General features: G+C 44.6%; 1 protein-coding gene across 1 annotated transcript in view; it reads right to left on the minus strand.

Annotated features, from left to right (window-relative positions):
* onecut2 (one cut homeobox 2) overlaps positions 1–10,823 on the minus strand; it is a 17,826-nt gene extending 7,003 nt beyond the window's left edge. Inside the window, exon 1 of the mRNA XM_011604440.2 lies at positions 8,902–10,823. Within this exon, the coding sequence (XP_011602742.1) occupies positions 8,902–10,084 (1,183 nt within the window). The 5' untranslated portion in view covers positions 10,085–10,823. The remainder of the gene's footprint in view (positions 1–8,901) is intronic.
* Between the last annotated feature and the right edge of the window lie 781 nt (positions 10,824–11,604).

Here is an 11,604-nt window from a genome sequence, read left to right on the forward strand (position 1 = left end):
AAAGATAGATTACAGCCTGGAAGCTTTGCCATGAGCATCCCAGGCTCCCTAGGAGCACGAATGCTGATGGAGCCTTCCCAACAACACAAACTGGACCTGAAACAGGAGGAGGTGCTCACGAAATGGTTTTGGGCCGTAAAAGCCCAGAGAAACAGCTCCTGGTGTACAAACACGTTTGTTTTCAGGGGGCGAAGCGCCGAGCTGGCAGGAACAGCATCTGACGAAGGACTGTTGATCAAACAGGTAAATCAGATGAGCCCCCAGATGCCTCTTTCATCAGCAACATAACAAAGCTGGCCATAAAAGACTATAGGAATGTTATATATGTGGTGTTAATGCTGCTGTTCGCCAAGAACGCTCTCAGCATCCATTTCCTGCTGGTTTCAGTGCAGATAAAATCCAGGCAGTGCATAAAATCCTTCACATTGGAGCAAGATCCCTTACTCAAACCCTTAAAAATGACTAACATTGAGAGAACAACAGTTCTTGTTACTACTATAATAATTATTATTTTTTAATGTTCAACTGGCTCTTTTATACCCCCTTGCAAGCCAAATAAATCCTGTTAGAAAATGTAAATAAATTCTTTTCCTTCTTTGAGCTCATGCCTTCATTTCTACTTGTAATCTTTTTTGAGTTCCTCCATACTTTTCTCTTCCCCTTTAACTCTTCCTCCCTGCCTCCTTCCTTCATTTTGCTGTCATCTTTCTTCTCTCTCTGTATCCTTTTTATTACACCATTACCACTTAAGCCTGGTATCCATTACAGAGAGGGCATATAAGTGCAGGGGAAGCACTAACGTCGCCCTTCAACCTACACTTCCATGCTTGTGTGTGGCGCCACATATAGATGCTTCCAGCTTCTGTCACGAGCTGACGGGGCTGAGATCTTTTGATGGATTCATTATTTAGCTGCGCATCATTAAATCGTTAATGTGTGTGATGCTGCCTCAGGACTTTCCCCCACTGGCCAGGGGATTCTGACTGGTTTAATTCTTCGACTGTTTCACACTTTGAAGAGTAAACGGCATTTTGGAACTGGTCATGTTGTTTTCTGTAAATGATGAATAATTACCGCCCCCCACCGGTCCGTATCTATGGATGACTCCATAGATACGCCCTGACCTCCGGCCCAGCGGAGCCCCTCAGTTGTGCGAATGATGCAAGTGCCTGTTCTCCTCCTCCTCCCTTCCCCTTTAATCTGTGTTATCCGTGCACACCGAAGAAGGTGTTGCTCTGATATTTGCTTATGACCACAAACACACACTTTTCACTCGATCAGAGCACAAACGCTCTCTAAAAGTCTAAACCTGCATTAATTCCCCCCTCCCCAGCACACGCACACACACACACACACACACACACACACACACACACACACACACACACCAACCATGAATGCCTCACTCATATTTATGAGTTAGGGTGCTACAAAAGAACAAAAAGGCCGATGGAAAGTGAGTATTCAGAGGGGGGCAAAGAGATCTTTGTTCAGTGATGTAATCATGGACTGTGGACATACTGATAAACCCTCTCACACACGTGCACACACACACACCCACCCACCCACACGCACGCACAAACACACACACACACACACACACACACAGTAATGTATCTCCAGTTGTTTACCAAGAGGGTGGCGTTGACCAATCACAGCTTCTGATGGTTTAGTGATGTCATCCAACTGATGAGGAAATGGCCTCGGAGGAATTTGATGTCATCTGCTCCCCCACCCCCACTCCTCGCATTGTCTATTTCTGCTCACGTAAATCTGCTGCTAAATAAACACCTTTTTCCTGAAAGACACTTTGGGCTGATGAAACAAGAGGCTATCGCTCAGACGTTCCCTCACTCTCTCATGATTCACTCACAACATCCATGTTGTCGAGGGCGACCTGCACTGAGAGATTGCCCGAGCTGTGTGTGATGAAGCTGCCATCTGACCTTTTCCTTATGTGACCTCTAAAATTCAATTTCACGAAGCAAACATAGAGCAGTGGAAGGCAGACATATTTACAACCTCCGCGTTCTTTTCACAGCTCTCAGGGCCTTGCTAACACACGGCGCTCAAACAGACCATAATATTTAGCATGCTGGGGAAGAGCACATTTGCTGTAGGAACCTGCTGTGCTAAAGGCTGAACAATCCACATTTTAGTCTGAACAGCTCTGGAAAGATTAGTAAAATAAACCTGAAGCAAATCATTCACTTAACCTTTCATCTGCCCAATGTTGACAATGAGAATATGTCAGAGGGAAGCACTGTTTGACATCACACACACACACACACACACACACACACACACACACACACACACACACACACACACACACACACACTAATGGCTGATGAGTTAACTGGACTCTCAGTACCGTCTCTTATCTGTTTTTTTTGGCAGCATCAACATTCTCCTCACACAGCTCCAGCAGAGTGAGATAACTCTCTTCTGATCAATACCCGCTATTGTAATTGGTGATTGATCTAAAGAAGGTCGGGCAGCTATAAACAGAGATCCTGGACAACCACTCCCCGCTCTGTTTGCCTCCGAACAATTGGGGGCCGTGTGAGTTGATCATGTTTCCTGCCGGCAGATATACGTACGTGAGATACACGTTTCTGTGCTTTTTACACCACTAATCATTCACATGGTGGTGTTTTATCAGACATTTTCAGCTTTACATTTTTTCAGTTAAAGTTACCACATTTATTGATCTCTCTGTAGCCCAGAGACAATTGAAACAAAGTTGAATTAAAGGGAATTTTTACTTAATTGTTTTATGGATGATTGTTGAACAAAAAGAGAGTTAAAAAATAAATGTAGTTGATTTGTGAATGTTAATCTCATCAACGAGCCTTTGGAAAATACAAACTCAGCCTGTTCCTTTACGTGCCTCATTGATGGCCGGAGAGGAATGACTGTGGGTGAAGACCAGTTCAGGGTCTTTTCCCGCCTGATGAGACAATTCTATGATGTTCCACAGGAACACAGGGCAGAACACACCTCGAGTCCTCAAACCATATTTTTGGTTTACAAAATCTCTACAGTAGGTTTTTGTGAAGGAAAAAAGACGGAGACAACGAAGACGCTGTCCATGCTGTCCATGATGTCCATGCTGTCTGTTGTATAATATCAGCCTTCACTTTGTCCCCCACCCCCTATCTTCCAGGAACTGCTCTGGATCAAGTTCCTGCAGATCAATGGAGATCTGGGTCCATGCCGTTTACGTTATCGTTGCCAGTATTAATGCTCTTTTAATCTGCTCGGGATTACAGTCATCGATCCGCATCATCCACCTGCACGCACTCACACACGCACGCTCGCACGCTCGGCCTCAAAACTGATGCTTCGCAAAGAAAAACACAGACTTGCTGACAGCAAGAGAAATGAAAGGCTGGAAAAGACGAGCAGGAGAGGAGACCTGAGCAGGGAGGACAACAAACAACCTGCGGCTGCTTCCTTGTTTGTGTTCAGCCTCAGTATTGTTACAGTATTGATTTGCTGTACTCATCATCAGATTTACATACACACAACACAAAACAATGCTGAATCAGCAAAAATATCAGTAACAGCTCATAACCTGGAAAAGCTCCCAGGATCTATTCAGATTATTATTATTCTTTCGTACCTGTTTGTGTCTGCCTGAGTGGTAAAATAGAATTATGTCCAGACACAAGGTCAAACCTGACCTTGTGTTTATTTCCCTTTGGGTTTTTTTTATACCTTTTGTCTGCGACCATAAACTGTGCCTGCTGTGTGACACATCTGTCTGGCCTGTCGTTGTTCATTACGCCTCCGGACGGAGTTATTTCAGCGCTGTCGTGATACCAATACTAATGAATCTGAGGGAGCCGGCGTGACAGCAGGGCACCGAAGACACAATTTTCTTTAGAAAGGTCATTTAAATAGAAAGCAGGAATTAGAGGGAAAGAAACCAGCAGCAGGAGGAATTAAAGCTGATGTAGGTAGCCGTGATATATACTGCCTCCTTTACATCCAACAATCCAGATGTGGCTTCACAAGCTCCTGATTCCACATCAGCTCCCGATTAGACGCTAACTTGTGTTGTACAAGCAGTATGTTGTCTTAGTTTTAGTTGCATCATCATCTTTTCCCTGTAACCCATTAAAACTTGTTTCGATGCAGCATATTTCCATCATACAATCTCAGTTCACACTGGAAACACAGGTAATCTGTCTGAATTGTCTATTAAGTGGTTAAGACAGGCGGCGTATCGTCTATGTGAGGTCTGCTTGTTGGGGGCCTCAGACCATCTACATATTAGAGCCCATCACTGATCAGAGGGACCATCAGAAGGCTGGCTGAGCCTATTAAACTGGGCTCTAACTGAAGAGCCAGACTGACCGAGCGTTTAAGTGTGATGCAGGGTTGTGTTCCTGGTCTCCCTGCTGGTTTCCTCCTGACTGACCCTGTGCTGTGTTCTTAGAGCTGTGCTTCTCCAGCAGCTCAGAGGCTGGTGTCACCTTTGATTTGCGCACCATAATAAAGTGGGGACAGGGCCATTTTCTCCTGTGTACCCCAGACACTAATCCAGCCCCAGCGACGCTTCTGCTGTTCCACCGCTGGAGCGGTGTAATTGTTGTGGACGTTCTTAACGAAAAATCACTAGGCTGTTCCTCTTATTGGGAGCTGTGGGTGGAGCTGGATGGTCTCAATGCTGCGGGCAGATGAGCAGATATCTCTGGTGGTCCCACTGCTGCGTACAGAGGCAGACAGAGTAGTCTGGACCAGAATACAGCTGTTTACATGAAGAACATTTTAAAAAGCAACTAATTTGTTACTTTTCTGAAAAAGGTCAGCTTTTCTGAATCACTGCGTGCACGTGCCCAGATTGCTTTACATTTCACGCATGTTCGGAGCCACGTCACATCAGCTGAGCCACAGATTCCCAGAGCTCCCTGTGGAGGATCAGTCACTTCAGATAGCCTTGTCATATAGTGTATTTTACTGTTTGACCCCACCTGAGGCTGGATTCTCCCTCCAGGCTGTGGTTCTGGGACAGGCTGGATCGGGGAAAATGGTTCTGTCCACGACACTGATCATAACAATCCGCACCAATACAGCAATTACTGAAGGAACACCCACGTTTCACTTCCTGTGTTTTTCTAATTAAATCTCTCCATTTTCCCACCGTACGATTGTGATGATGTTTTCAGAATATGACCTAAAAATGTTCCTAAATCAAATAAATTGTTGTGATATTAGCAACAATTAAAATAATTTACATCCCTTCTAACCATAAGAGAAAAATAGCAGATCCATAGAAAAACCCTAAAATGACGCTATGTATATCCTCTCTCTCTCTCTCTCTCTCTCTCTCTCTCTCTCACACACACACACACACACACACACACACACTAAATGCTGGTAATCTGTGTCATCAAGCAGAATCCAGCTCATCAATAATGCAGCACATCTGCTTGCAGCAGAATGTATAAAATGGAAAGTATTTAGGTTGAGTCCTTCGTTGTCTAAAAACGATTAAACTCATCTCAGGGGCTCATCCGCCTTTACACTCTTTCTGATTTTTCCTTCTGAGAAATGAAAGTGCAGAGAGGAGAGTGAACAATGATCAGCGTCAGCAGGATGTGGCAGGTTTTCTAGTTCTAACACTGACTGCAGCATCTTTTCATAATTTGCTAGCAGCCAAAGGCAGCTAACAACCTTAAAGCAAACAATGGAGTCCTCTTCATCCTGCACCCCTCCTCTCTCTACCTCCATTTTGCCTGGTTAACCCAGCTCCGAGGTGAAGAAGAAGTGAAGTGAGCAGACCAAGGCGGGTCACGCCGAGATTCCCATCAATAATTCATCGGCCGCTGCTGCCTCTGCTCCTGTCTTCAATTCCCCTGACGATCACATAATACCTCCCCCTAAAAGAGACGGGCCAGGCCGAGGGAGGGGGGAGATGATGAGAGAGCTTCCAAATTAGAAGCAGAGAAGAGCAGCCAAAGTGATTTTTGTTGTTGTTATAACATTAAACTCTTTGGTCATTTGGGTCACACGTTCTCCTAAATCCTTTGTTGGTGACATCTTCACTGATGACCTCCTCCAATTTCACCGTTCATCTTCTTCAAAAACGCACAATCTATCCCAACATGACCACAAAGAAAAAAAAACCCACTGAAAAGAAGGGAATAATTCCAGCAATCATGTTAAAACAATAGAGACGAAACAGTGGAGAAAAGAAAGGTGTTCAGTTTTGCTGGATCCCCATTCTCGTCCCGATGAAGCAGATCAGTGAGTGAAGCGGATTCTGGTCCAAGTGAGCAGTTAATCAAACAAATCAAAGGATTCTTTCAGACACAGAAACATCCCACCACATGTCTGTCATCTGCTGCAGCCTCTTGAGCGTCTGGATCAACGGCCTTTATCCCGGGTGGACCCTCCCTCATACAAGCGCCCACCACCTTGATGCTCCTACCTGCTTTGAATCTTCTGGTGGTATCTAATATTTCCATTATTACCCAACAGAAGCCTGAGAGCTCTGCCCCCACATGCTGCTGCTGCAGGTCAGGAGAATATTTGTTCCATCTATTGTCTCAGCGTTGCAGCTCTGACCTTTAACCCCAGCTCTATTGGCTTCTGTTGATTTCACAACTGAAGCCCTTTGATGTTTCTACCTTAAATTAAAGGTGCAGATAAAAATGCAGCTCCTCAGTGGGTTTTTATCAGACTGGTCTCAGTCCTCTTCCAGATGGTCACAGCGGCACACCCTCACCTCTCCCTAAACCTTTATGGTCATATACAGCAACCAGAAAATACATGCATACATACACACACACACACACACACATACACACACACACACACACACACACACACACACACACACACACACACACACAAATACACACACATACATACACTCACATACACACACATACATACACACACACATACATACATACACACACACACATACATACATACATACATACATACATACATACATACATACATACATACATACATACGTATAGTTTTTGAATGATAAAGCTTGAAACCAGGAGAACTATTTAAAATATGTTTTAGTTTTTTATAGTAAAAAATAGAAGCTAAAAGAGATGGTTTGTTTCTTGGATTATTTATATTTCAGCGATATTTCAGTTGCAGAGTCATTCTATTGGACTTTATCGCGACAATAAAAATATGAAAGAAATTCTCTATGGACGGAGGTTTATTATTTATTTAGGTAATGTAAGTATTGTTTCAATATAATTTTTTTGAACATATATTTTCAATGCTCGATATATAAAAATAAATCTGTTATAGTTTGAATGAATTATTTTGCAAGTCTAGATTGAGTTTTATTTCCAGACAGTTCTGGGGGAAACACAAATACATTGTTTACTGAACAAAACTGTGCAGAGAAAAAGGCTTAATGATAAAGAATGATGTTATTTTCTGTAAAATACTAAAATAAAGTCTCTAAATGCTGATTTTTCATGAAATCTTTTTTCAGTCTTTTTCCAAGAATTTGAATAATAATTCAGTTCATTTGCTAAATAGCTAAATAAAGAATAAAAGATTTAAATGTCATATTTAAACTGAGAATATAGTTTGTGGAGGATTATTTTTTAATAAAGGTCAAATATGTGCACCTGCAACAGAAACTGGAATAGACCTCAACTTGTTTCTGTGTGAGTTCCAAACTTCAGTGTGGAACAAAATACTTGGAACTGTGTTGATTATTTATCATTTTAAATATTGACAGGCTGAAGCTGATTGTGAAATACTTCTTTGCCGTTTGTTTCTCCGCTTGGATTTTAAGCCCAACTCACAATTTCAGACATAAGACGGATAATTTCCTCTATAAGATACTACTAGAAATTTAATTTTAACAGGAAAGGTGTGCAAAAATACTACATTAAAAGTGTAAAACTGTTTAGTTCCAGACTGAGGCGCTTGCATAAATGGAACAATTATATTATCTGCTTTTTGTGTTTTCTTTCATGTTTCTATCCCAGCTCAGCTGGTTTAGAAAACTGTAAAAGGTGAGCTATAGGTGAACAGGTAACACTCATAATGCAGATCAGGCGCTCACTGACATTTCCCTCCAAATTCCAGTCACAATTATACAAAACAATTATTACTGTTGTAATTCACCCACTTAAAATGCTTCAACTCCACAGTTTCAGTCTTTTGGCTTTTGTTCAAACTCCGCAGCTTCATCCGCTCACAAACGGGATCACTATAAAGCCAAGCAGATTTTTGTTTTTCGACTTTTGTTCCCTGCGGACAATAGATGGACAGTCAACCGGTCCCTCACTAGAGGGGGCCCCAGACCCGGCGATGCCATAAACCAGCGCCTTGATGGCTCCAAGCTGCCTCCAGTCACGCACAAATCCTCTGCAGTCAAATTGAATTCTTTATTCACACACCTCACCGTTGCTGTTGACAGCAGCAGCATCAGCTGAATAATACAGGCTGGATTTTTATTTTATTATTTCTTCGCGGTTTTTTCTTCACCGAGTCTAAAGAAATTGTTTTCCCTTCCCATAAAATCTGATTAGGCGACATATTTTCTCATAAATTTGCAGTCTAATGTTTAATTTACATGTGCATGAAATTATAATGAATTAAAAGTGTGTTCAGGACAGGCAGGAGTGTGAGAATGTGTGTGACGGTGCACTCAGAGAGGGCTGCTGGAGGGAATCCCGTGACCTTGTCGTTTGGTATCGACCAAACCTTTTGTTATTGGTCAATAATGTTAATCACAACAGCAGCGATTCTAAATAAAATTCACTCACTCTCACGGCGGAAATACTAAAGCCACGGCAGCCCCTCCACATAAAGAAAAGTCCAAAGCAGCTGGCGCGCAGAGGAGCCATAAATTCCCGAAATTCAACCAACTGATCAGCGGGAGCCGCTTTTTCTTACCTGCCAGTCTGAGGGCCGACATCCTCTGGAACTCCGGCTCCTGAAGCCACTTCCACATCCTCCTGAAGGTCTCTCGGCCTGACTTGAGTTTACTCCAGGGTTTGGGGTTCCTCAGGAGGTCCGACAGGGTCCCCTGAGAGCGGCACAGTACCCTCTGGGCGAAGATGGCCTGGGGGATGCTGTACCTCTTCAGCTCCGCAGTGATCCTCTGCGCAACCTCCTTGGTGTTGATTTCCTCCAGCTGCCCCGAGCTGTTCACTCCTTGTGTCCCCGAGGAGGAGGGCGGTCTTTCCCTGCTGGAAGCCAACACTGGCCCGTGCGGAGGAGATTGGAGGTGAGGGTTGGAGTGGTGGTGGTGCATCCCGTTCAGGTGCGGCATCATCCCGGCCGCCGTTCCACCGAGGCCTCGGTGCTGGTGATGGTCCGCTCTGGCCAGCATGGAGGCGGTATGATGTGTGTCGAAGTTCAGCATCTTGTCGTGGCCTCCGTGCGTCGTGGTGCTGTAGCCGTGGAGACTTTGCTGCGTGTTGTGTATGGAGCTCAAGCCGTTGCCCAGCACTGGGGAGAGGTTCTGACCCATCCCGGACATGTGGTCTTTGTGGTAGGGGCTGTACAGGTTGTTCATGCCTGGTAGCCCCCGTTCGTCCCGCATGAGGGTAAAGCTCCCGCTCACGTTCCCAGAGAGACGCTGGTGGTGGTGATGGTGGTGGTGGTGAAACTTGTCCGACACCGTGGAGATGGGTGGAAGCGGCTGCAGCGGGGTTAGTGTGGTGTAGGTGCCGCTCATCCCCATCCCCATCCCGGGAGAGGACGTGTCGCAGGGGACGCTCATGGCGTGGTGCAGCGGCAGCGACAGCTCCGGACGGTACTCGCCGCTGCCGTCCAGTATCGTGGCCATGCCGGTCACCATGGCCGAGCGGGACGACGCGGCGGCAGCGGCCAGGTCCTGGTGTATCCGCAGGGTGGATGCTGCGGCCACTGCCGCCCCGTGTCCCCCCGACGCGCCCCCGCGGCCGGGGTGCGAGCTGTGTCCACCGAGCAGCTCCGCATCAGGGACCACGGAGCTCAGTGACACCCCGCCATGAAGGCTGCCAATGCTGTCCATTGTCATGTCCGTGTTCATGGCGTAAGCGTCCAGGTCCTTGGCCAGGCATCGATAGGCGTTAGTATAGGCAGTCTTCATTCATCTGTCCTCTCAGTCCATCAGGTCGAGCGGAATTATTTCTCCTCTTTTCTTTCGCCGCTTCTCGCCTGATGCGCCGGGATGGGTCAGCAGCCGTTCCCTCTTTTCCTTCACTTTTCTTGGTGGTTTTCCCGTCCTCTTAAGGCCTCTCCAGCTCGGGGTCTTTGAATATTTCCCTCGTAATGTGCACATTAAAAAGTGTGTTCTTTTCTTTTTTGTTATATTTGGATAGCGCTCGTGCGGGCCTGTGCGGTGGCTCCCCCCATGTCCAGCCCTCTCCTCCTCCTGCGTTGCTCTGCTCCTCAGACGGGAGCTGTCCACGGTTCCCCTCGCTCACCGCTCAACCTATCCTGCTGCCGGGGCAGGAGGGGCGGGGTGGGCTGAGAACTAAGGGGCGTTCCTGAACTGACAGAAGGCATCACAGACCAATCAACGTGAAGAATAGGTGCAGGACGGCGTGGTTTGGGGGCGAACTCACCAATCACCATTCCCGATGCTGGGACAGCGGCGTCGACTAATGTTTTTCTTGCTCCTCAACATAAAAACCGAAAAACTACAACTCACAGTAATTATAGGCCAGGTGTAGTTTTAAAAACTGAAAGTCGCTTTAAATTTTATTAGCTTGACACAAACCTGTAGTTAGGGTTATAAATGTTCTTTCTGCTGCCATATTTAATTTTTAAAACTTTAGTTTCATTCACTAATTTCGGGTCAATAGAACAGAAGGAAAATAAAAGTATCATCATTAAATATTTGTGGGCTCTCAGATTTATGTTATTCGTAAAAACGCTCAGCTACAACAGAACATTTCTTGATAATGGAAATAAACTTAAAGTGCTTCAAGCAAAATCTTCAAGCAACCGCTCACAATTTTCATTGTGAGTTTAATGACAAGTTTTGTCATTATTCCATGCTTTTATGACTATAACAGGGCAGAGAGGTTTTATTAGCTGATCTGACTCATTTCTTTGCTGTTTTCATTCCATTCAGGTCTTTCTAATTTCATCATGGCAAGAAGGCCAGAAAAATGTCTAGTAATTTTAATTTTTAATCTTCTAATCTGGATCAATCGGCAGACAAAAACATCCAGGGTCCAGTCATTTAAAAAAGCAAAATGGAGATTTAAAGCCAAAACCCAATTAATTTAAATTGAATGTAAATTAAAATCACTGTTCTTGTTCTTTTGTCGCAGCTATAAGTTAAACTGAGATAAACCAAAGAAGGTTTTCAGCCGAATCATCTTTTTCTTTTGTGTTTGTTTCCTCTCCTGCAGCACAGCAGCAATTTGCCCACAGGGATCATTAAAATTTGATCCAATCTGGACTCATCTCGTCACCTGCTGCCTCTTATTGTTGAGATAAAATAAAGTAACAGAAAACACACAAGCGAAAGTGATGGACAGACTGACAAACAGCAAAGTATTTGGTTCCTTTTGCTCTCCACACAGATAATCTCTATTATGACTGAGAGAAAACAGCTTTTCTTTTCATTGTAAAGAAGAATTTGGGCTTATAAAATAT

The sequence above is a fragment of the Takifugu rubripes genome, chromosome 6, assembly GCF_901000725.2.
Source record: "Takifugu rubripes chromosome 6, fTakRub1.2, whole genome shotgun sequence".
Taxonomy (NCBI): Eukaryota; Metazoa; Chordata; class Actinopteri; order Tetraodontiformes; family Tetraodontidae; genus Takifugu; species Takifugu rubripes.